General features: G+C 40.5%; 1 protein-coding gene across 5 annotated transcripts in view; it reads right to left on the bottom strand.

The window, feature by feature from the left end:
• SUSD4 (sushi domain containing 4) overlaps positions 1 to 27420 on the bottom strand; it is a 73242-nt gene that overhangs the window by 3766 nt on the left and 42056 nt on the right. For 3 of the 5 annotated variants that reach the window (XM_033144699.1, XM_033144701.1, XM_033144703.1), the window contains 4 exons: positions 26271 to 26483; positions 18867 to 19046; positions 13061 to 13249; positions 529 to 720 (listed from right to left, as the gene is read on the bottom strand). In XM_033144699.1, coding sequence (XP_033000590.1) covers positions 529 to 720; positions 13061 to 13249; positions 18867 to 19046; positions 26271 to 26483 — 774 coding nt within the window. The remainder of the gene's footprint in view (positions 1 to 528; positions 721 to 13060; positions 13250 to 18866; positions 19047 to 26270; positions 26484 to 27420) is intronic. The other 2 variants (XM_033144702.1, XM_033144704.1) reach the window with 2 other exon arrangements.

The following is a 27420-nucleotide window of genomic DNA, read 5'->3' as shown; positions in this document are numbered from 1 at the left end:
CATGAGTCAACAGTGTGATGCAAGAGCAAAAAAAAAAAGGGCAATGCTAATCAACAGAATTATAGTGTGCCAATCAAGGGAAGTAATAGTTCTGCTCTATTCTTCCTTGGTCAGACCACACCTGGAGTACTGTGTATATATATAATATGCCCTTTAAAAATTATTTGCATATATATAGACATCAACATAACAACAACCAAAGCCAAAATAAATGTTACATTGGTAAGATTCTGCACAGTCAAACAGGGGACCCCACCTTTCCACTCCTATTTGCCTGAATGTTTACTGTCTAAACCAGGGGTCGTCAACCTGGTCCCTACCACCCACTAGGGGGCATTTCAGGATTCTAGGTGGGCGGTGGGGGGTTCTAGGGCACAAGCTGAATCCTCCTTCCACTGAGCACTGGTGGGCGGTAACGAAATTTTACCATCAAGAAAGATGCATTAGTAGGCGGTAAGTATAAAAAGGTTGACTACCCCGGTCTAAACTTTCATGTACAGGTCAGATTCTCAAGTTGTTGTTTATTACCTGTTTTGACACAGTATACTTGATATGACGGAAACCATTCTCCATACTGGCAGGTGATATATTTGTAATCATTGGTGAGAGTGTAGCCAGGATCACAATAGAACTCAACCACAGTCCCATGGTTGTAATGCTCGCAAGGCCGCGGGTGGCAAATGTAATCTCCATGAGTCACCATAGGAGGTAGTGGACAAACTTGGACACAAAAAGACCAAACATACATGAGGATGAGTGAGGTACAACATTGCACGACCGACATCAATAAATATAACCTGAATGCAATGTTGAATAATAATAATAATATTAATAATAATTTATTTATACCCCGCCCACTCTGGGCGGCTCCCAGCTGACTATTAAGACTATTAAAAACATAGTACAGCATTAAACATTAAAAAACTTCCCTAAACAGGGCTGCCTTCAGATGTCTTTTAAAAGTAAGATAGTTGCTTATTTCCTTGACATCTGTTTACATGCAATCTCAATACACAAACAAGCTTGTGCACATCCCTTTATTTATGCCATTTACAAACCAATATATTAGCGAACTACAAGCCTGAGCCCTTGTGCAATGGCAATTATAATTTTCATACCAAGGCAATAAAACTAACAAGACACAACCCAGCAGACTACAGAGCAATTTCTCCCTGTATTCTCCCTGTCATTTTAATGATTATTTTGAAATGGTTTTGTGGTATCTTGTGCTTTGTTGCACCTATGTATATGGTTTGCCACAAGCTTGAAAATTTATACGAGTGGGCAGTCTATAAATATTTTCATAAATAAATAAAATGAGGGCATTTTTTTTAATAGAAGAGGACTACAGCCTTGACATCTCCAACGTAGTTTAGGCAGCAGAGGTTTATCACCTCCAGCTCTTAAAGACTACAGAAAGCTACAAGTACACAAATAATTATTTCAGGTGGAGGAAGGGGAATAGTAGTTCAATTAGTCTATTGGTTTCGATAAATGTTTCTATCCCTACTGGAACTTGCTATTTGTCTGTGGTGCAGATATACATACACCAAACATTAAATGCTTCCTTGGAACCTCATAAAGAAAGAAAAGTTCAGAATACAGAAGCACTTCCTAATACCACCAGGAGGGGATGAATGCTGAGTGCAATCCAGCACAAGGTAGGCATATGTAAAACCCACTGAAATTGACGAAATCGGTGAAGTGCACAGCATCACATCTTACTGATTTATTATTTGTTGAGGAAACCTAACTTTCAATGAATTTTACTATACACCTGCAACAGATGTTAAGAACCAAAAAGGTACACAGTGCAGAGCTCTATGAAAAGAAACATCAACAGTTTTATATTTTATCACAATTAAATGTAGCCATGAATGCATCACCATTTACACATTGCTCCAATCCACTAGCATTTCATTTATTTTATGAAGGTTGTTTTACAAAGAAAAGAAGCAAGCAACAGGTGTCTAAATTGGCATTTTGGTGTGCAGAGTATTACATAAACATTCACTAACACATCAAGTAAGGCAGGTAACTGGCATTCCTATTTTACAGATACAATTATTTAAATTCATAGTATTTTTACTAAATATAGTTGTACATGCAACATTAGGAGCAGTTTTACAGCTGTTTAGAAAGCACTGGTTAATTTAGCTCCATACCGTATCCACACAGACTCCAGAAACTCTCCATTTGCTCATTGCTAAATAAAAGGTAACCACAACCACTGTCTCTTAGATTAGGGCTTCCAGGCAAGAGGATAAAAGTAATGGGCTGAATTCAGCCCTGACACCTTTCCTTTTACAATTTAAGAATCACCTGTTACCAATGTTATATGCTGCATTAACCATTTACACAGACTCAAGAGAGCCTTTTTTTGGTCTTAAGCATCATTTGTGTAACGGATCTTTAGAGACTAAAAAGCAAATCCGCTACCTCAAGCCAAAATAGTTAACAGTCCAACCCCCTTCAGATAAATTTCCAAAAGGACTTACTCTCAAGTAAGTGTATGTTTGCAGTCTTTATGTCACAAGCTCTGCATGCTGAATTCCTGCTACTAGCATTTTCATTTCAATAGCTGAACTTGCAAAATATTAATTTATTATTAAACAGCAGCAGGTGTCTAGTGCACTGGAGATAGATTTGGGTTACCTAAAAAGGGTGAGGCTCGGCTCCTTTCCAGGAAAGAGCAAATTTGTTCACTGCTTCCTTCTACAGGCTGCTGTGTTTGGATTTCATGCCTCTATTATGCAGTAAAGACCTACTGCATAGATATAAATAATGCACGCATCCATTCACAACAGTAGATTTCCCACAGAAATCACAATTCAGTAACTTCTCCCTATGCATCTACTTACATGAATAATGCATTCCAAAAGTAATTCCCTACCCCACCTACCCAAAAGAGCACAACAAGACATTAAACGAACCTTCAGAAGAGCCTGATTGTGATGTGCAACACTTTCTATTCTGCATGCCCTGGAGACATGGCTTTGTTTGCATTTTCACTAGGCAAAGCTTTATAAATTATAATATCTGGAAACTAGAGCACATAATTCACACAGAAAGCAATATTCTACATCTTTTCCAAGCTGGACTCAACCTAAGGGAATGCAAGATGATTCATTAGGAAGGTCTGAAACGCTTTCCTTGTTTGGCTTAAAACAACTGCTCTAAATGGGAAGGAACCAAGGGAAAGAAACTGCTGATAAGCTCTCTCAACAAGCAAACCTCTCTGACAAGAATAATCTTAGCTGATTAAGGGACACTCTATTACCTGCTGTCCCTAGCCATTTCTCTGCTTCTCTATCTAAAGATCTTTGCAATGGTGTTGATTTGCAAGGGTCTGGAATAGATAACAGGCTGTCAGAGATGTGTCAATACAGAGCAGTGATCCAACGCCAAGCAACATGAAAAGATTTTCCACCAGAGAGATTAACTACTTTAAAGAAGCAAAATTTCAAGCCTGCAGCAATGCCACCTGCTGCCTCTTCTGACATTCAGAAAGGCCCAATGCATTAACCAAACTGTGAAAAGGACTCCATGAATTGAAAGTGAAGACATTAAACATACTTTTCCTTATTTGTTTGTTTTGTAACACAGGAAAATCTTTTTTTTTTATAAAAAAAAACAACTTTAAAAAAACAACAACAATATTAAGGAACCAAAAACAATAGAGTGGAAGTAAAAGGAACAATGCCACACAGGCTCGTGCGTCTATTAGGAATTACCATTTCCAGATATTTGATTATAGAACAGCAGTGTGCAGGGATGAGCTCCCACAAACAACTCCCACTGAAGTCCTACTAGCACAGATCAGCTATCAAGCCAAATGTCTTCAGAAGACTACAAGAGGAGAGTCAAGGCACACATTACAGGGGAAAGAACAATACTCTCTTTCTATCTGTGGTAACGAAAAGCAACAATTATGTTAGCTAGCGTGTTGTTATCTTTTGGAGAAAAGAGGATATGTGTGTATTTTGGACCTAGAATGCATTGAAAACCGACACAAATAACAATACAGTGGTACCTCTGGTTAAGTACTTAATTCATTCCGGAGGTCCATTCTTAACCTGAAACTGTTCTTAACCTGAAGCACCACTTTAGCTAATGGGGTCTCCCGCTGCCGCTGCGCCGCCAGAGCACGATTTCTGTTCTTATCCTGAAGCAAAATTCTTAACCTGAAGCGTTATTTCTGGGTTAGTGAAGTCTGTAACCTGAAGCATATGTAACCTGAAGTGTATGTAACCTGAGGTACCACTGTATATACATTTTAAACAGGTAAGGCAAATGCTATTTCTCTATTTTTTTAAGAACAACAACAACCACCTCTTGCCTGCTGCTCTCCCCCCCCCCCTCAAGTAAGGACATGGGCCACAGATGAAAGAATAATGGAGCAGGTTTGAAAATAACCAAGTTATCCTTGATTCAAATTGTACTTCGTTCTTATTGTAGTTATACCCATGGGAATAAAGGCTTTCCATTCACTCAGTAATGAATTTTATGCTAATACAGGCAAATTCAGTCTCGTGCTTTCCAAAAATCTGTGTGTGCACTAAGAGACGCATTGTTATATTTAAGCTCACAAATTGAGATATTGATATTTTAATTGATAACCTGCAGGCTCACACAGGCCTTTTCAAAAGAAGTCAAGCAAGTGAGCAATTCTATAACTAAACCTTTTTAAATCCAAGCAGGTGCTGGACATCAAACGGCCTGTAATATTCCCAATTCTCTTCCCAATACGCTGTACATCAATAATGCTAGAAGACTGAGCCATCATCTGTCAAAGCCACTAAAAACATTACTGCTTCATTCAACATTATTAGCATTAAGACCAATATTTTGCAGACTATTAATTCAGAAAAGAAAGAGCCTTTGAGATAGTTCTGTGCATTACAAAACTTCTAGCCTAACCAAATGAAGTGGGGCCTGCTGTGCAGAGTGCTTCTGCCCAGAGCTCGTCAGCTATATTTATTTCCACCCTCACTTGAGTCTTCTGATTCACCCTGACACTTTGCATTGTGTAACACTGTGCTCAGTCACAAGAATGCAAGATGAGCCTACTGGATCGGGCCAATGGTCCTTCTACACCAGCATCCTGTTGCCACAGAGATAAGCCCTCCCATGATTCCCAGTGGAGATAGAATATAGCTGTCAATGGCTAGTATCTTCCATGAGTTGGTCTGAGCCTTTTAAGCCATCTAAATTTGTGGCCATCACTGCTTCTTTGGGGAGTGAATCCTCCTTTGGGCTGAGTTTTTTTGTTTTGTTTTGTTTTGCCCTCTTAGGCTTTATTCATAAGCATTTTTCAACTTCTACAAACCTTGGGCTTCTCAGTAGCCCCGTTTTGGCTACATAACCTGCAAAAACCCTGAGCTCATTAGCAGCGTTTATTATTATACATTGAAAGCTGCTGCCTACTAGGGCTGGTGGGAGGAAGGATGGGACAGCTTACAGCAGGTGGCGCCAGGGGTAGGCAGAACACACTGGACAGAGTAGTTTAAGTGGTGGCGAGAAAGAGGTTGAGGAAGGGGAGGAAAAGAACCAGCACCTTTTAAGGGATGAGAGGGAGAAGGAAGTGCAAGACAAAGGGCTGGGAGGCAGCAGAAATTGGCTAAAAGGTGGTGCTGGGGACTTTTTTGTGCTGCATTGCAAGAAAGGAAGGTGCTGTCTTGCAGTGCAACACTGAAACCAACATGATCTTTTCGTGGTTCCTCCCGCCCCCTTTCAATGGATTCAACATCACCTGCCTCTCCAAAGTGGAGTGTTGGCTATCAGTTTCACAACTAAAATGCAGCAGTGATCGGTTGAAGCATCCTGCATGAATTCTGATTCGGTCAGAGGCAGCAGTGCTTCTGAATACCAGTTGCTGGAAACCGCAGGAGAAGAGAGTGCTTGGGTCCTGCTTATGGGGCTTCCCACAGGCATCTGGTTGGCCACTGTGAGAACAGGATGGTGGACTTAAGACAGGCCACTGTCCTGATCCAGCTGGCTCCTCTTGTGATTAGTCCTGGGCCACAATCAAAATAAGATAGGTGGAGATATTTCTGAAGACCTTCCTGTGGATCTGTTGTGGGAATCTGTCTGGAAGAAGCCACTTTATGCAAATTGCAGGAAATAACTGTGTCATCCGGAATGGCTATGTGTTTCCAGCATCAAGGAAAGAATCACAACGCTATTTCCCCCCCTGAAATACATCCCTCACTTTCCCTGGAGAGTAATGGGGCAGTGCCAGGTCAAGCAACAGAGACTCCAAAGCAGAAAGACATGCAGAGAGTAATCATAACGTGTAAGATGGGGAGAGTAGGTTTAGGCTCTGGAGGGAAGCGGGAGACTGATTACTGCTGGTGAGCAAGTGCCCTTGTTGTTCTTATGAAAAAACCACCACTGATATTACTGTCCCACTGACTGCAGTGTACTTGCCTAATCTATTACCCATTAACAAGGGATATATATTTTTTGCCTTCTCGAGAAGGTATCTAGGAGATAATGGGGCACTTTTGGTTTTCATTCTGATTTTACCAGGCATTGTGATCCAAAAGCATCTTCCCACTGTACAAAACAAGCAGATGGCAGCAGAAAAAGCAATTCAAGTTCGATTCAAGTTCGGCAAGAGATCCGCCTGCATGGGGTTAGAATCAAACAGATAATCTATTTTATTAGAGGAGGAAATGCACAGGAGCCCTTGCTCCTTAAATCTTTGCTTCCTTTCGTGAGGTTTATCACCCTTCAAAAATGTTTTAGAGCCTCTGAATAAAAAGGCATGACATTCCTCTCAAATCCAGATTAGCTGCTGTACTACAATGCACTGGAAAACTGCTGTTCAAAATACTCTGGAAATTATAGGCTGCTTTTCAAAATAAATCCTGCCTAACCTATTATCCCAAACAGAGGGAATCCTGCCTTCCTGACAGATGCATCCAGCAGTTAATACAGAATTTTATTCTTCATTCTGGTTTATCAAGTGTACAGTTCCATTCCTTTTGCCTCCGAGATTATAGTGCAAACACACTCACTATGACCAAAACCTTGTCAAATGCATTTTTCTCAATTGTTGTGATGCCATAGAATATTCATTACATATAACTGATTTTTAAAAAACCATGGTCCATTATGGGATATTACAGATTTAGAAAATGCAATGATAAAAGGACAAAGGTTAAGGTTATGGAGCAAAATGTATGGAATTATTAATTGCTGTGATATTTCCATTAATACATATGAAAACATGGGTTCAAAACATGAACCATGTTATTTCAAATGATGTATGGAACTGGGGCTGTGTACAAACTATATATTTAAAGCACATGACTTCCCCAAAGACTTTTGGGAACTGTAGTTTGTTAAGGGTGTTGGGAATTGTAGCTCTGTGGTGGGTAAACTACAGTTCCCATGATTCATGTGCTTTGAATATATGGTGTTTACACAGCCTGGGTGCGGCAAAATGTCCCACATCAAACACTAAGTTTTGTTGATGGTGGTACTTGACACCTGTCAGACTGAATCAAATATACTCAGGAGTGGATAACAAATGTTAGAGGTGTAAAACATCAAATGATGTATTTTGATCATAATCTAAAATAATGGTTTTCTGGACAAAAAGCTTTATGCAGCAGAGCTTCATAATAAAATTAAATATATATTTGTCTCTGAAATAAAAAAGATTCATTTTTTAAAAATAAGTACTGTATATAAAGTCACAATGTGTTCTAATCAGTCTTTTCTATCCTTTTAAGCAGTGCAGAATGTTATTCATGCAAGCTGTTATTCATTAAGAAATAAAGCAGAACAATTTAAAAAAGAAAAAAGAAATTGTACATCTCTGTATTAAAAAGTGCTACCAGAGCCATGAAATGGGAATCTAAATTTAAAATCTCAATTTATATTCCAAGAAACCTGGGTACAAGATTTGCATCTGAATACTCATTCAGGTGTGCCAAGGCAAGTTGGAACATCCTTGCATGTGAGACTGATGCTCTGAGTGGGAGAGAGATACCATTCTAAAGACTGTCCTAAGAAACACAACATCCCTTATTAAAGAATTGATATGACTGCATTGCCATATTTAGTTGCCTCTAGCACAAACATAATAACAGTAGCAAAATCTAAACTACTGCCATGGTCTTTTCTGTTATCTGACGAAGTACTAACCAACTGTATAGAGGCATGAGTATTTACTAGGGGTGTGTACTGGCCATATGTGAGCCAAATAAACAAGATGAATAAGGCAGATTCAGTAATCTCCACCCCTCTACCGAGTCCAAATGTGATGTCAGTACCCCCTACACACAGAGAGAGACAGAGAGAGAGAGACAGAGAGACTCGTTGCTCTACTTTTATACTGCTGTGAATTTGTGGATGACAGACCTTTTACCCTTTCCAAAGGACATCATTTATAACTCTGAGGAAGCTCCTGGACCCCCTGGAATCTCACCCTGGGGTGGCATGTAACAATAATTTTCCATGCCATATAACTTTGTTTAATTAGGTACCTATGTTTCTCTACTTTGTAAGCACCAAAGTAGTCCAAAATGTTAATGCTTTGGGAGTTTGAAGAAATGCAGATTCTTCTGTAGGCATTGAAACAACAATAATGCAATTTATCCAGAAATACCAAATAAAGTGGAACTTAATCCAATCTACTAAAAAGAAGCAAACATCCTGCAGCAAAAGATCAGAGGAAAGATGGAACTACTAAACTATTATTATTTCACAGCAATGTTGTCAACATTTGCGTGAGAAAAAAATCATACCCCTGTTTAAATATAGACTAGATGGGGCTCACTATTTCTCTCAAAGAACGGGCATGAAGGGGAAAGGACAACAGAAAGGAAAGATATTGCATCAAAGTTGATTAGGGGATCTATTGATCCATTGCTAATGTTGACAGACAAGTTATATAAGGACAGTAGACATTTCCCCTTCAGCTTTCTGACTAGATTTTGTGCCTTATTTACTGCTGGCATTTGCAACATTTAATACAATTAAAAACCGGACCACACACCTAAAACTACAGAGAAAGCTGTAAAATGGGAATGGTGCAGGGAAGCTTGGGAACAATTTTTCATTCAAGTGGGTGATTATGACAGGCACTCTCCACATCATAACCCCCCAAACTGAGTGAATTCAGGCAACCACCACCTACTGTTAATTTGTACCCTCCATGGTTTGATTGCTCTCTTAACAGCTGGTTTTTTTTTAATGCTAATTATACAAATGTCTGTAGTGACAGTTGGAGGTTTAAAATTGCTTTGGATTTATGTATGATCACTTTTAGTTTGTGGTTTCATTTTATTGAACCAGTTCTAATGTTTTCTGTTCTATGATATAAATTGCCTTCAGATCCCGTAGTATAAGGCAATAAATAAGGTAGTAACAGCAGCAGCAGTCTGGAAAATGAAATTATCTGAGTATCATTCAAAAGTAACTATAAATGGCATAATACTGACTTTTAAATCTTCTCTGTGTTAGCTGAGTTTGAAGCTAGGACTGATAGTATAGCTTCTAATAGTGTACATACAAAACCTTTAGTGGGAATAAAGCAAAGAGGATTTCTCCACTGGACCTGGTGCTAAGTCAATCAATATGGTCCAAGATACAAAAACTGTAATACAGCTCTCCCTCCATGACAAAAAGCAAGCATGCTTATCCTTACATAAAATGTAAGTTCAATATTAAAAGGCAGGCCTCAGGGAGTAACCAGCTCTTCTCTCTTATTGCCTAACCCTTTAGCACAATTTGATAGTTCAGGGAGGAGGGGAAATGCATTTTTCAAAATATATATATGTTGCAACACTTTGGGGAAGAAAACGCAGGTGGTCTTTTTTTTTTTTTAAAAAAAAGACGCTTAGAGATTTGATTAACTAGAAACTGTACCAAGAGGTTTCTACACAGAACACACAGGTGACAGTAGAAATAAAGTAGTGATTTAGTTTGACAACCCTATTATCAAACTGGAATAGAAGCCATGAAAAGGAGGTGCAGATAACAAGCCAATATTTTGTTCTCTTAGCACTGTATTGTGTGCATGGCTTCAAAAATTATAAACGTTCAGCAATGGAGAGGTGGGGAGGGGGGGAAACTTCTGTTAGGATATGCAACAGGAATGAGTCACTTTGCAGCCTCTGCCCCCTGCCTATACAAGCCTACAATGTCCACAGACGGGGGGTGGGGGGTGTTTGCAAACTTACTACAGTATGGCATATTTCAAAACACTTCTATTATTTCAGCAGTAATATGCTTACCAGGATGCCATAATGGAGTGGGGTGGGGGCAGTGGCGGAGGAACCCACTCCGGCACCCGGGGCAGCGCATCCCATACAGACTGCACATGTGCGAGCGAGCACCCTCGGCAGCTCTACAGCTGGGGGGAGGCAGGGGCCATCTTGTCACCCCTCCCAGAGTGGAACCCAGGGCAGCCCGCCCCCTCCGCTCCTCCCTTCCTACGCCCCTGGGCGGGGGAAGCAACCAAATTGGGTGTTTATATGCACAGATATGACAGCCTTCAAAAATATATAATAAAATTTCATTTTATTCATGCGACAGTAACTCAGTATTATTCTATTTATTATAGATTTATTACCAGCTAAAATGCAAAAAACTGTCTCCGAAAGAAAAAAAACGCAAACCTTGCAAACATGTTATTATAGAGTAAGAAAGAATCCTACACAAACTAGGCAGATTTTGAAAATTCTTCTTATCTCCAGTGTTTTTATTCTACATACAAAATACTTTGCACTTATCTGTAATACTGAGCATTTGTGTATGCATATACAAGAAACAAGCAACAATACAATACAGGTGTAATTCCATAAATATTTGCACCAGTATTAATGCACAGATCGAGATAAAAATTGACACAGTAAAGCCAACTAAACCAATTTTCAGCAATAACCTGACCTTCAGCAATACCAATTATATCCAAATCATTCCTGACAGATCATCTAATTATCCTTTTTTTAAAAAAGCCTCCAGTGCTGAAAATCTACATGTTCACATGAATATCTGTTCCTCTGCCAAACCATTATTGATAGACAATTCTTCCTGGTTATTAAAACCTCAATTGATCCATCTTCCAACTTAAACCTGCTGCCTGTACTCTCCCTTCTCACCACTAACCACAGGAAGTAACTTTTCCCCATCTGTCCATATTTAGGAACATAACAAGGAAATAACAAATGTAATTTCTGGAGCCAGGGGCGCTAAAGGAAAAAAACAACTCCTCCCCTCTATCACAGACAAATTTCACAGGTGTGTTGTTTGTACAGCACACTAAACTGTAACTTAGTATGATGTGCACAAACAAGAATAAACTGCATGGGTATTAAGTTAGAAAGAAGTATCAATAGAGTTTTACCCTAATTTCCACACCCTGCTTGCTCAAATCGCCTTTTGGCGAAGCTTGATAAAACAATTGGGACACAGAGAATCAGTCACAGGTACTCATTTCTTCTTCTATTCCACAATGCATATGTTCAAGACAAGTTTTTTACTAATTGTATTATCTTTATCTGTAGAACTCCAGAGTTGTTTATAGTGTTTGCTTTTGTAAACTCTCTGAAAACCAATAAAATACAGTTACAAAAGAAGAGGAAGGAAAGATGCCAGAGAATCGATGGGGGCTTTGGACTACTGAAGGGCAACAAACCAAGGACAAGCAACACTGAAGACACACAGTATTGCCAAAATATTACATTGTAAGACTGTTGTGCTCAGTCTATAGGACTGACACAGTGCCAATGAACATGATCCCTCCATCTTCACACAACAGTGAGCACCTACATAGGGCAATTCTTTTCAGTTGGTTAGTTGTGCTGAACACTACCACTAATAGAAGTTCCTGCAGGAAAAGGTTTCAGAGCAAATCAATAGATCCAACAGCAATAATTCACCAGGATCAGATACAGTTTTATCCAGGGTTTTGAAGAAACTCAGATGTATGAAATTGTTGAATGATTGGAAGTGATATGCAATCTCTCCCCCCACCCCAAATTGGCCTATGTACTGGAAGGTTAGGATGTAGATAATGCATTACAAATTCTTGGAATAGGCTTGAGAAATGATCCTGGAAACCAAGAGTACTATTTCAGATGCCATGACTGAGGAGGACACATTCTCAGCAAAGTTTAAATGGAAGCATTCTTTTTTTATACATTCACATTTAAAATTCAAAAAAGCAGTGTATTTTTTAAGGGCATTTGTTTGTACCTCAGAATAAACTACATTACTGTTATTACTATTCAGACAAGGACTCATATTTGCTGGACCTGTCAAGAAATGCCAATTGGCAGAAAGACTGAAGGATAGAAGGAAAGCAGAAACAGTCTGTTCACATGGGCATGTTTTCAATGAGGAACTGCAAAGAATGTGAGAGGGTCATGTGCACACATTTTACACATTTTGATAAAAAAACAGGTGAGAACAAATGCAGGTGGGGTGGGGAGAATAGAGACATTAAATGCATTCAAGATAGTTAACAGAGTGGCTGGGGAGACCCAGCCAGATGGGCGGGGTACAAATAAATTATTATTATTATTATTATTATTATTATTATTATTATTATTATTATTATTATTAATAACGGGGGGGGGTCTTATTCAGAAGAATCAAGTGGTGTCCAGTCCCCTTGGAATTGTACCACTTCAGAATGAAAATAGGTCATGAGCTGCAGGAAAGTTTTTCAGACTGAGCTAGGCCAAAATTGTTATTTGGTACGGAATGCACAGAGCACATTACTCTCATTCACTCCAATGGAAGCTTTTTACACAATGCAAATAGAAGGCATGGGGGTCTGACCTGAATTGGCACTGCAGCAGCAGGGAGAGGGTTAAGGGGCCTTTTCCTCCCATGTCAGACTGGTCCCACTTTTAGAGCCCCCACCCCACGCCTGCAATTTTTTTTTTTTAACTTCCACATAATAGTTAATTTTGTGAATAGAACATCTAAATTTGGCTCTAGAGAAAGGTGAAGTGGAAAGTCATTAAATGAAGTAAAAAATATACCAGATATTATCTGACAAGTAATATATATTTTAAAAAGATATAAGATGTTTTACCTTCCACATCAAGGCACCTGGGTGGGCTATCTGACCAGATAAGGTTATACATGCACTCAAGGAACTCTGTCCCCTCTAGTTTATATCCAGGAAAGCACTGGAAATATATCATAGTTCCTATTGGGAAGGAGGACTCGAACTCAGATATGTTAATGTAACTATGAGGAAGAACCAATGGCCTCAGGCAACCTGCAAATTAAGAAGAAGGAGGTATCTTATTATGAGACGCTTATTTTTAAAACATCCCAATTACAGCTATCAGGCTAAAATATAAATTCCCTTCTCTCCCCACAGCGAATGTTACTCCTGCTCATCTGACTCAACTCTCAGATTCACCCCGCAATGTGCCAGATCACTACTCCTAATTGCTTAGCGTACAGCTGTCGCAAATTACAATATTCTGTCTGCAAAATCAGCATAGGATTAATTAAAAATGGCAGTATTTTCTCTTTTTCTACATTCTGCCCCTCCCGTTCAGTTTCTAGTTTAACAATTATTCTTTTTCAAATGGAACCCTTCATTTTTACATCGATACTTATCCAAACAATTGCTTGTTCACTTCAAAGGTGTGATACTCAGCATCTTGTTGTATAGTCGTTTAGTCGTGTCTGACTCTTCATGACCCCATGGACCAGAGCACACCAGGCACTCCTGTCTTCCACTGCCTCCTGCAGTTTGGTCAAACTCATGTTAGTAGCTTCAAGAGCACTGTCCAACCATCTCATCCTGTGTTGTTCCCTTCTCCTTGTGCCCCCCATCTTTCTCAACATCAGGGTCTTTTCCAGGTAGTCTTCTCTTTTCATGAGGTGGCCAAAGTATTGGAGCCTCAGCTTCAGGATCTGTCCTTCCAGTGAGCACTCAGGGCTTATTTCCTTAAGAATGGATAGGTTTGATCTTCTTGCAGTCCATGGGACTCTCAAGTGTCTCCTCCAGCACCATAATTCAAAAGCATCAATTCTTCAGCGTTCAGCCTTCTTTATGGTCCAGCTCTCACTTCCATACATCACTACTGGGAAAACCATAGCTTTAACTATATGAACCTTTGTCGGCAAGGTATGTCTCTGCTTTTTAAGAGGCTGTCTAGGTTTGTCATTGCTTTTGTGTGGACAGGCGGAGTCCCCCAAACCCTAGGCGACCCCCGAGCGGAATAATGACACAAGACAACGTGCTATGGGACTAAAATTGGCCACAACTTTATTAAGATTCAGATGTAGGGAGACCTTGGCTCAGGCATTGGGCGTTTATCCTTCCCAGCCCCCAGCCGGGGATCTGGGAAACTTCAGGGTTATCCAGAATGTGTGGGGATTGGGGTGGCTCTGGAGAACAGAGAGCCCGCCCTCCGTTTTGCCGCCACTGGCAGGGGAGAACAATGACAACCTCTCAGCATATGGACAATGCTTCCCCCAATACCCCTTTAACAGGGAACCCTGTTATCGCCGCCACACTGGAGGCGTGGAGTCACCACCCCACGCCCCCCTGCTTCTCAGGTAATCTACACCCTCTATTGTGTGGGCTGGGTAGTCCCTCCCTTACCTGGCCAATCCCTTGGCAACACCTCCCCCAGGTGGGATTGGACGGTTAACTGGGTAGGCGGAGACCCCAGGTATCCCTTGTGGGGGAGGGCACCGCCAGCCGAACTACCAGGTGTCACCCAGGAATTCAGGGGGCTGTGTGCGACCACGCAAATGTCGCCCCCCCATTTGATGTGGGGAGCGGTCATTCTCCCAAGAAGCAGGCATCTTTTAATTTCATGACGGCTGTTACCATCTGCAGTGATCATGGAGCCCAAGAAAGTAGAATCTCTCACTGCCTCCATTTCGTTCCCTTCTATTTGCCAGGAGGTGATGGGACCAGCGGTCATGATCTTTAGCTTTTTTATGTTGAGCTTCAGACCATATTTTGTGCTCTCTTCTTTCACCCTCATTAAAAGGTTCTTTAATTCCTCCTCACTTTCTGCCATCAAGGGTGTGTCATCAGTATATCTCAAGTTGTTGATATTTCTTCTGGCAATCTTAATTCTCATTTCTTTAAGAACTTGCCATAGTTTGCTGTGGTTGACACAGTCAAATGCTTTGCGTAGTCAATGAAGCAGAAGTAGATGTTTTTCTGGAACTCTCTAGCTTTCTCCATAATCCAGCACGTTTGCAATTTGGTCTCTGGTTCCTCTGCCCCTTCGAAATCCAGCTTGCACTTCTGGGAGTTCTCGGTCCATATACTGCTTCAGCCTGCCTTGTAGAATTTTAAGCATAACCTTGCTAGCGTGTGAAATGAGTGCAATTGTGCGGTACTTAGAGCATTCTTTGGCACTGCCCTTCTTTGGGATTGGGATGTAGACTGATCTTCTCCAATCCTCTGGCCACTGCTGAGTTTTCCAAACTTGTTGGCATATTGAGTATAGCACCTTAACAGCATCATCTTTTAAAAATTTTAATAGTTCATCTGGAATATCATCACTTCCACTGGCCTTGTTATTAGCAATGCTTTCTAAGGCCCATTTGACTTCACTCTCCAGGATGTCTGGCTCAAGGTCAGCAACCACACTACCTGGGGTGTATGAGACCTCCATATCTTTCTGGTATAATTCCTCTGTGTATTCTTGCCACCTCTTCTTGATGCCTTCTGCTTCTGTTAGGTTCTTTCCACCTTTGTCCTTTATTATGGTAATCTTTGTACAAAATACAGGTGGGTAGCCGTGTTGGTCTGCCATAGTCGAAACAAAATAGGAAACAAAATAGGAAATTCAGGTGCTAAGGTGCTACTGGAAAGAATTTCCTATTTTGTTTCCTATTTTGTACAAAATGTTCCCTTCATATTTCCAATTTTCTTGAACAAATCTCTGGTTTTTCCCATTCTGTTGTTTTCCTCTATTTCTTTGCATTGCTCATTTAAGAAGGCCCTCTTGTCTCTCCTTGCTATTTTTTTGGAAATCTGCATTCAATTTCCTGTATCTTTCACTATCTCCCTCGCATTTTGCTTGCCTTCTCTCCCCCACTATTTGTAAAGCCTCATTGGACAGCCACTTTGCTTTCTTGCATTTCTTTTTCATTGGTATGGTTTTCGTTGCTGCCTCCTGTATAATGTTACAAGCCTCCATCCATAGTTCTTCAGGCACTCTGTCCACCAAATCTAAATCTTTAAACCTGTTCCTCACTTCCACTGTGTATTCATAAAGGATTTGATTTAGATTGTATCTTACTGGCCCAGTGGTTTTTCCTACTTTCTTCAGTTTAAGCTGGAATTTTGCTAAAAGAAGCTGATGGTCTGAGCCACAGTCAGCTCCAGGTCTTGCTTTTGCTGACTGTATAGAGCTTCTCCATCTTTGGCTGCAGAGAATATAATCAATCTGATTTCGATGCTGCCCATCTGGTGATGTACATGTGTAGAGTCGTCTCTTATGTTGTTGGAAAAGAGTGTTTGTGATGACCAGCTTGTTCTCTTGACAGAATTCTATTAGCCTTTGCCCTGCTTTGTTTTGAACTCCAAGGCTAAACTTGCCAGTTGTTCCTTTTATCTCTTGACTCTCTACTTTAGCATTCCAATCCCCTATAATGAGAAGATCATCCTTCTTTGGTGTCATTTCTAGAAGGTGTTGTAAGTCTTCATAGAATTGGTCAATTTCAGTTTCTTCAGCACCGGTATTTGGTGCATAAACTTGGATTACTGTGATGTTAAAAGGTATGCCTTGGATTCGTATCAAGATCATTCTATCATTTTTGAGATTGCATCCCAGTAAAAGCTTTTGCCACTCTTTTGTTGACTATGAGGGCCACTCCATTTCTTTTACAGGATTCTTGCCCACAATAGTAGATATGATGGTCATCTGAACTGGACATGTGGGGCTGCCTTTAAAGTACAGAAACGTAACTGCAAAGGAATGCTGCCACCTTGATCTTGGTGATCAGAGCATGTAAAACCTATTCTTCACAAGCTTTGTGTTTCCAGGCCCAACTAAATGTGCAGGTTTTGACCTAAACAACTGGGGACCAAGTTATCTGAAGGACTTAAACCCAAATGGGTCTTTCCCAAGCACAAATATTTGCTCATCTTTGTTTCCTTGGTCAGTGCCATGGGAGAGAAGGCCTTATTTGTGGTTGCCCCAGTTTATGGAGCACTCTCCCTATGGAAATGGAGGTTGCCTCAACTTCTCAGATTTATAGGAGGGTGTATTTCAGGCAGCTTCCCCCCCCTCTTTTAAGTCTTTATTTTATGAGCTTAAAATAGAAAGCTAATGTAAGAAGTATAGCTCTTTAGCAGCGAGAATCTGCACATCTATTTATTTTTAATCAACCTGTGTTTTAAACAAGTTTGTACAGTTGCCGTTTTAATTATATAGCTGTGTTTTAAAACTGTATTGTGTTTTTATTATACAAAGGGTGCCTTGAGTGGGCTATGCCTAAAATGGCAGTCTATAAATAGATTTTATAAACAAAAATACAAACATCTCTCCTTTCTAGGAAAAGAAAAAGAGATTGCTTCCCTCACATTGAAGGGGAGAATGGGAGCATGCCTTAGGTCTCACTTTTTCCTTACCTGCTCTTCAAGACTTTTAAAATAAAATATGTATATCTGCTCATTTTCACTTATGGCAGGAAAGCATAATAGGCACTGCATAACTCCACCAAAAGTAAAATCTGAAACTTTTTTTAAAAAAGTTTAAAACCTAAAATAAAGCAGTCCACACCTGAAAATAAAGCTTTCCCTGTCTAGCAACAGGAGCAACTAAAATGTAGCTAGAACTAGGCCTATTCTCTAATTATATATAGAGAAAAGTTATTCAGTGTACAGTACACTAGGCATATGCAAACTTTATACAAATCTAACATCTTCCATCCACTCTTTAGGTGGGCATTTTATCTTCTGTGGTGATGTGCAAGTGGTCATCCTAAAACAGGAGTAGAAAATCTTTTCCCTACCTGTGTTTGGAGCAAGACATAAAAGTGGGTGTGGCCAGAGGCATAACTGGACGAAGTAATGGATGTTACTTTTCCCTTTGTATAGTAAAACTACATTTCAGCCACCCAAAAGCCAGAGGTCCACACACTGCCCTGCTCCCTGCATCCTCCATCCAGGCAAGCAGAAGACACTGCCACAGTTCAAGGACACCTTGCAGCCAGGCAAGAGTATTTGAGGAATGCGCAGTGCAGTGTGTAGGGAGAGAGGTAGGGCCTTGGGACCAAGCATGGCCTGGGCAGAGTCCTGAAGACTGGGTAGAGTGGCCAGAGTGCTGAGCTTAGGTTCCCTACCTTTGTACGAAACCAAGTGGTATGCAAGTATGTTTTTTGCCCATGTTCATTGAAAAAAGGTCATTTGGCAAAAGGTAAGAGGGGATGCAGGTGGTGCTGTGGGTTAAACCACAGAGCCTAGGGCTTGCTGATCAGGTCAGCGGTTCGAATCCCTGTGACGGGGTGAGCTCCCATTGCTCGTTCCCAGCTCCTGCCCACCTAGCAGTTCGAAAGCACATCAAAGTGCAAGTAGATAAATAGGTACCGCTCTGGCGGGAAGGTAAACAGTGTTTCTGTGCGCTGCTCTGTTTCACCAGAAGCAGCTTTGTCATGCTGGCCACATGACCCGGAAGCTGTACGCCGGCTCCTTCGGCCATTAACACAAGATGAGCGCCGCAACCCCAGAGTCATCCACAACTGGACCTAATGGTCAGGGGTCCCTTTACCTTTACTGTAGTAAGAACTATAAGTAACCATTATCTCTTTCAGCAGTAAAAGAAAGAAGAAATAATAAAGATAAATAGGCATGTTACACTGAGACAAGGCGTAAGGTCTATAAAAGAGGATGTTCTGGTGTACTAAACCTTGACAAATGGGCAGATTATCCCACGTTCCATCGTCTTGACACACTGAAACCATGTTGTCTAAATCAGGGTAACGGATCTGGAATCCTTCATGACAGCTGATTATTAATTTATCTCCAGTCCCGTATGTCTTGTTATGAACCTCTGCATCTTCAACAACAGGTGCAAGGCAATCTGTGGCTTCATAAAGAAATTATATATTATTAACTTAAACGTCAAAAGTTGACCAGCTATGTGAAAACACTCTTACACAAAGTCAACCCACAATAGCAGTTATTCTTAGAAGAATCTGCAAACTTTTGTGCCTAAGCTGATTTAACACCACACTTCCATTAGCACTGAGACTATTATAGGATATTACATCCTGTGGATTATAGGCAAGTTCTCAACAATCTTTAATATTATATGTATAGTTAAATATCTTTACAGCAAAATAAAAATACAACCACTTCATCAACAATATTACTATAAAGAGTAAAACAACAACAACAACTGGAGGTATAATATGAAGAAGAGTTTGAAATGCAGTCTGGCTGAAAAAAAGCACTGCTCACATACCAAACTTATCTGCTACAGTATTAGACTAACTGAAAGCTAGTAATATGTCTTCCCTTTTATGAAATGTATTTTTAAATAATGTATAAATTTATAATGCGCCTGTCACATCCATCCCCATCCTCAGTCATCTTCAAACCTTAGAGCAGTGTTTTTCAACCACTGTTCCGCGGCACACTAGTGTGCCGCGAGATGTTGCCTGGTGTGCCGTGGGAAAAATTGAAAAATTACTTTATATATAGTCAATATAGGCACAGAGTTAAATTTTTTAACATTTTCTAATGGTGGTGTGCCTCGTGATTTTTTTCATGAAACAAGTGTGCCTTTGCCCAAAAAAGGTTGAAAAACACTGCCTTAGAGTGCCTCCACAGCATCAGATTATTTCAAATCCCTATTTACTTCTTTGCATCACAAGTGGCATTAAAAGGAGTGTTTGCATATTTATACTTCAGTTTCCTTCATAGCTGGTATTCCTTCTGCTCCACATTACTATGGATTAGTTTACTCACCCCCCCCCTTTTGTGATTTACACAAGAGTCTATTACAAGCTGCAGCACAAAAGGACATTTAAGGTCAGGAGCTCAACCCCCCACCTCAACTCTATATCTATCCTATAGATTAGTCATAAAGAGCATATGTATCAGTTGATTAATAGTAGCAGAGGCTCCTACATTCTTAGCTGGAAAAGGGGCGGGGAGGCAATTTTCACAGATTCCCATCTTAGCAGCAGCCCCCAGCACGGCATCCGACAGCACTCTGGTTGGCCTCCTAATTCCCTTTTGGGGAAACGAAGGAAAAACTGAGATATGCTGGTGTTTGGTTTGTGCTGGGTGACATGAGCAGTCTGCTGAAATAATCAGTTACAAATTTTATGGATTTATTAATTTATTTTGGTATTGTACTGGGTGCTGTTTGTACTGATATGCATTTTATAGTTTCATTGATTTATTGCGAACTGCCTTGCAACCATAGTACTGTACAGAGCTGTCTATAAACGGAACAAATCAATACTAAATTGTGGGTGTGAGAATCCTGTTCCACTGTGCGGGTCAATGCTGAGGCTGAGTTTGGTTGGGATTCCCAGTTTAGAATCCCCCATACCTTTCAGGTGGCAAAAAGGTCAATTTATTTAAATTACTCCCCCTCAGACCTCCTCCTGGGCCAAATCAAGCACACATAAGCCTCAGGTTCCATTGACTTGCATGAAGGCTGGTCCTTTGAAATGTTCCAGAACTCTTAAAAACAAATCAAATATTTTTTTTTATTCAGAAAGAAGTAACTCTACCAAGGTAGAGCAAGGATTCCTATCTTTTCTGCTAACTCCCCCCCCCAACCTCCCCAGGCTCAGGTGATACATACACACCAGGAGTACACAGCAACATTTTGTTGCAGAACCCCACTTTCTTGTCCTCAAATATTTTTAAATACAGTAGATAAAAACACAACCACTTAAGAAGGGCTTGCAGCATGCCAAGTGTTATAAAGGATACTAGATGTTCTATGTCGTCTCTGCTCCACATTACTATGGATTAGTTTACTCATTCCCTCCCCCCCCCTTTGTGATTTACACAAGAGTCTATCACAAGCTGCAGCACAAAAGGACATTTAAGGTCAGGAGCTCAACCCCCACCTCAACTCTATATCTATCCTATAGATTAGTCATAAAGAGCATATGTGTGGTGTAGGAGAGCCAGTGTGGTGTAGTGGTTAAGAGCGGTGAACTCGTAATTTGGTGAACCGGGTTCGCGTCTCCACTCCTCCACATGCAGCTGCTGGGTGACCTTGGGCTAGTCACACTTCTCTGAAGTCTCTCAGCCCCACTCACCTCACAGAGTGTTTGTTGTGGGGGAGAAGGGAAAGGAGAATGTTAGCCGCTTTGAGACTCCTTCGGGTAGTGATAAAGCAGGATATCAAATCCAAACTCCTCCTCCTCCTCCTCCTCCTCCTCTTCTTCTTCTTCTACTACTACTACCACTACTTCCTGAACTATGCCTGGTTTTTTTAAATCAATTTCTTTTTATATGTTACATTTCTATTGCATTCCTTTCTCCAAATCACCCTTTGAGAACTGCAATAGTCAAGTAAGGTTATTTAGACTGAGAGGTAACACAATTTGCCCAAGGCCACTCAGCGGTCTTCTTAGGCAAGTGGAAACTGTGAAACACAATTTCCTCACACACAATGCCAGCACTCTACCCCACTGCATTATGCAGTGTGGGGAGGATATAGGGCGTGGACTCTATCCACAGCAAGCAGTGGGGAGGGGGCACAAGACCAAAGAAGCAAAACTGAGAGAGGAAGAAAGCACAGCATCTTTGATCTCATGAGTGACATATACAGACCAAATGTGAGCAAAAACATCAATGAATACATCATTGACTTGTGGCTTGCTGTTGTCTAGGAGTCTTGCTGTTCCACAAATAGACACGGAACATAACTGAGGTGAAATATGAGATTTTCATTTTCAAAAGCAAGAAACATCGATCCTGTTATACAATGACTTCATTCTCATTTATTTCAGATGATGGCTTGTAGATTGCACTATTTTAATTGTGTGGATTCTGGCCAGAAACACTGCATCTTTCACTGAGCTGTTAGTGGGCTGCCATCCCTGCAAATAGCTTCTGCTATTAAACCAACTTCAAAGATTCAGCCAGAGGAGACTTGTTCAATGAGGAAAGTTTGCTGAACACTTATGTACAAAGGATGAAACTATTTGTTTTTTACCAAAGATTCTAAAATATTTTTGGGGGGGGGACTGTAACTACTAGCTCCCACTCCAGCAACTGGGGTAAGTAAATACATATTCTATATGGAACAGTTCAAAGTTAAAACAGAAAATTAAAAATTCCTCATTTGCTGAAAATATGCTTAGCCCCTCTATTTCCTCAGTAAACACACTGTTGAAAGCCCAAAACTCATCTCCTGCAAAACACAATCTCTAAGCGGCAATGGTAATGAATCTAACATGCTTTTCTCTAGACTATTTCTTTTAACTATGATATTTGTGCCTTAAGATATGCAAGAAGCAAAACAAAACAGATCAATGTGGTGCTTACCTTTTAACAAAGATAAACAGAGAAAATGCCAGCTCTGAAATCCCCAAGGGTAATATTCTGTTATGACAGAAGTATAGCACTAAGACACCCAACATTAACGAGCCTGAGAGGTACTTTGCACATTACATTTTGCACATGACCTAGTCCACTGTGGCCACGGTGGCCATGCCCAGAGCCCTGTTTGTCCCTCCTTCTCCCACATATGCACATAAGTAACACAAGGGTTGTTAGGGAATAAGAGGTCTGTGTGCATCATTCATATGCCCACTCAGCCATCCTCTGCTGCCTCATGCAAGTTACTTGTGTTCCATAACATGCATACACACAAAAACCAGAGAAGGGGGAGGAAGCAACAGTAAATAGAGCATCACAATGTATGGGGCTAGTGAAGAGGAGAGGCATAAGTAAAGCAAAACATTCAAATTCTGCTACCTCTAAATAATAAGTTGAGCCAGGACATGAGTGCTGCGAGAGTAGTAAGTGCAAATATATTGTGTTTTCTGTTTCCCTGTAGATTGATCACATTTGAACTATTTACACAACACAGATGCTTCTACCTCCTGTCCCCTCTACACTTCAAACTGCTCAGAAAGGTGTGCTTTTCTGTCAGTGAATAGAAGCAGTATAAATCCCCAGCTTCTTTTAGTCTGAACAGGAGCATAGCCAGGTTTGTGTCTTGAAAAGCAGTAGCATATGCTAGTTTGCTATGTTGTCAAATCACCTATTTGCCTGGTTTAGGCTCCAGTTTGTAATATGTGACAGCATAACAAACTGAGTTCCTTTTCTGGGAGCATTTTTCTCTGGCTAAGAACGTAAAAAAAAAAAAAAAAGCTTCTGAGCTTGTGCAGTGCAGTTGTCTTCTAGAATGGGTTCCTTGTATATTGAAAGGATTGTAGCAAAGCTAATGTTGTCCCATCCAGTCTTGACATATCAAGTACTAGAACAATAGACATTTAGTGCAGAATCTCCACACTTTGTTCACTCACTTTTTACAGGGCATCTATATGACGTACTGATGTTTCCCCTATGCTTATTCCATACTCTCCCCCCCCCCCCCGGCAGAAGAAAACCCAACTTTTAAAAGAATAATGGAACAGTTGCACAATCATCCCAAGGGTAGATTGACATGGGTTGGTCCAATACATTTTGGAGGCTCCATTTTCATATGCAGGGAAAAGTCCCCAACTCACTGAGGGTTTGAGACCCATCGGCTACCCTCACCTGGTTTAGCCGGCCAGTCAAAGCAATTTCCCAAGGTTTGGTTGCTGCTGCATGCTGACAGCTTCTAAGATCCACAGGTAAGAACTGAGTGCAGGATGGGGACCAAAGGTGTACAAACTACCCCAGAAGAAGCACAATGCGACCCCCCCAAAAGTAATGCCCCCTCTAACACCCATACACCCTGAAAATGTACTGCAGGATTATTCCTAAAAGGAGGTGTTAAGCTTATTCCTGATATAACTAAGATAGATACCTTGGTTGATAGTTAGCGTTAAGATCTATTAGCAATCTATCAATGCAGCTCAACTTGTTTTTTAGGTATTCTTCTACCAACGCACCCAGGACATGGTTTGATCAAAAATTTACAAGCCAGTATTATGACCTCGTGATCTGTATGTGTTATCAGAGTGTTTAAAAATGCTGCTGTGGGTTTTGCCACCACTATGATATACAAATCTGCCTTATCAGTCAGGGCAGAGGATATGGTTCAGTGTTTTTGGGGCTGCAAATAAGCAAATGTTTACGTTTCCTCATTGAGTCACATCACATCAGAGCACTGGTGGGAGGCCAGGAGGGGGCAGCACATGCTTACACTGAGAGTAAGTGGGGCCACATCTAGGGGCCTAGAAGGCTGGAAGCATATTACAAGGCTATAATATGCAATCTTACATTGTAGGTATGCGGATACATCATTTGCCGCCCCTGCCCCCAACCATTTAAGGGTTCTGCATATACTGTATGTCGCTCCATCCTTTACTTTGATATTATATGACTTCCAGTACCAATGTCTGCAAAGGTGTGTGGGCATGGACTAAGAAGAGTGCACAAGTACAATGCAAAACATGAACAAATTCTTTTCGTGAGATTACTACCAAAGCATAAAAATGCACAACCATCATCCTAAAGAAAAATTGTCTTCTAGGCATAAGAAAATTAGATTCTGTTGTCCTAGAAGCTTCAAATTTATGCCTTTTTGTTTTGCCTTCAGAATGTAGTAATGTGAAAAACAAGCTTAGTATGCACACAAAGCCTGCTAACCTGAAGCAAGAAAGATCCAGTGTAAAGTGTGGCAAAGGATCTCAAATATAGTGTCACTGCCATGCAGCTAATGATCATGGCCCGAAGAAAATAGAACAATCTGCAATCCCAGAATCATTGGGTTCTACACATTATTCAGTTGATAGAAACAAGGAAGGCTTCTGGTTGACTTCTTTGAAGAGCTGGTGCTCCTCATGTTTTCACTATTCACGTAACACACTATTGCTTGGGACTCCGTGCTACTGATGACAATAACTTGTCATTCCCCTCTTTTGAACCATCACAAATGTCCAAAATATCTATGCCAATTTTGCTTTAGCCAATGGCAACTTATGAAATAAACGTTTCACACCTCCAGTTAGGCCAATACCAGCTTGTTGGCAGCTGCAACGCAAGGAGGAGACTTAAAACATAGCAATACTTGAAGCGTCACAGAGGAGGAAAAGCAAGTTCCTCACCTCTCTGCCCCCCCCAACACCAAATGTTCAATTGATCTAATTTGCTGAAAATACATGTATTGCTCATGACAAGGGCTTGATCGACACTATTAAAATACATAGCAAGCTGATTCTTCCAGCAAAATGGTATCTCAACATTTTTAGTGGTGTGTTTATCCATGTTTGCGCATTCATGCACAAACACACTAAAGACAGTCCATATTTTTAATTTTCTTGATCACAACATTATCACTGACAAGCACCCTATAAATCAAAGAGCTGGAGCTTTAGTGCATGTTGTTTAATAAATGGTGAAGCTTTTCCACAGACAAAGATTTTTTTTCCAAAACTGCTGCTGGCAAGAGCCAGAGTTAGACCAGCAAAAATTGTCAAATATGTCTGAAACAGAAAATGAACGTAAGAAAATTGAACTAATTACATACAAAAGAAAACAAGTTCTTTTATTCTCACAGATGTGTTCCTAAATATAGAAGTAAAATTGCATTATTACTGCATTTTATAATCTGGCTGCCATTCTTTTCCGAACCCAAATGAATAATTTACAACATCCCCCGCAATACATAACTGATTTAATACTCCGTTTAACACATACCCTTATCATCATTATAAATTTAACCATAATGCCCAGTAAAACATAACATTAAAATTTTACAAAGAGCATTCATTTGTCAGAATAGTAATTAAACGCAACTAATAACATCAGATGATCTTTTCATCTGTTCATTAAGATGTATCAAGAGACTCCTGAATCTTCTGCCCCAATTCAGAGTCCACCAAACACACAGGGATTAGAATGTACCAAATTTGTCAGCACACAACATTCTTTATAAATATATTAACTTTAAGGATTGTTTACTCAAGAGGAATTGAAGGTTTTGTCTGGGGAACCCAGGATAACCTGGAATACTACTGCCTGGATTCAGCTGGGTCTCCAGTTTCCATTTGTTGTAAAAAAAAAAAAAAAAGTCTTCTCAGAAAAAAAAGTTGAGCATGATCCCATGAGCTGGAAGCACAGATATGATAGAAATACGGAGTTTTCACAAGCAAAGTTTGTTGGCAGTAAATAGACTTACCTTCTTGGAGGCACACGGGTTTCTCACTTGGCTTCCAGCTTAGGGAGCCGTTGAAATGTCTCTCACAAAGCTTTTTGGATGGGCCCTTAAGCCTGTATCCTTCTTGGCAATGGAACCGGACTACTGAACTTTCAAAGAAAACACCTGCGCCAGGCATCTTATATCCATATTCAGGGAATCCAGGATCAGCACAGGCATGGAGTTCATCAAAACCTACATCAACAAAGAGGCAAAATATTTTATGTTTGGTCAGAAATGTAGACAGTGTTTTTCCCATCTCCAACATCTGCCAAACTGAGATTCCAAGGCAATGTTACAGTCATACTAGTTTCATAAAGTGACAAGTGGGGTCTGCAATGAAATACCGCTGCTGATTCCCAGGTTACTCTATGTGTTAACTTTGTTTTGCCAATATACAATCCTCTCCACTGCCAGGCCATTTTAATCCCAATCCTCTCCACTGCCAGGCCATTTTAATCCCACTTCCAGCTTCCAGCCTTTGTTTGCTAAAATTACATCTTTTCAAAAATGGTGTTCAAGGCAGCCAACAGCAGTAAAATTATGATCAACAGGTTTTTTTTCTAAAGCAAATAAAATGCATCAATGAAACTAATGGAGGCAACAGCCAGTTTAACAAATTGCAACACATTTACACTGGCTGTAACAACTCAGTCAAAGCCCTGTCTGAACAAGACTATCTCTGCCTGCTGGTGGAAGCTCATTAGAGAAGAGGTTAGGTGGGTCTTCTGTGGTAAGTTGCCTGTAGATGCAGCTACCAAAATGGTATTTCTCTTAAGTTTCCAACAAATGAACCTCAGCTTTTGGTGGGAGAGAAAAAGGAGCGTCCCTCAAAGATCTTAAAACATGAGCAGGCTGAGGCTCTTACGGAAGAATATGCTCTTTCACTGCAGCAACTTTCCCTCTGATCCCACTCTTTGCTAACTGCCTTTCAAAGGCTTTTTCTCATCCACAGACATTGAACCCCTGACCTCAATAACCCCTCCCTTGAACTCTCTCCCAGGTTTCTAACTCCATGTTTCTACTGCACCCACCCCCATTCTGACCTAACTTTTTGTCTTCTGCCACATCACTTTTAAAACCAAAGTTACATTTTAGAAGTCTCCCCACCTTTGCACACATGTACACCCCC

The sequence above is a fragment of the Lacerta agilis genome, chromosome 3 (genome assembly GCF_009819535.1).
Source record: "Lacerta agilis isolate rLacAgi1 chromosome 3, rLacAgi1.pri, whole genome shotgun sequence".
Lineage (NCBI taxonomy): Eukaryota > Metazoa > Chordata > Lepidosauria > Squamata > Lacertidae > Lacerta > Lacerta agilis.
This window is presented reverse-complemented; position numbering and strand designations above follow the sequence as displayed.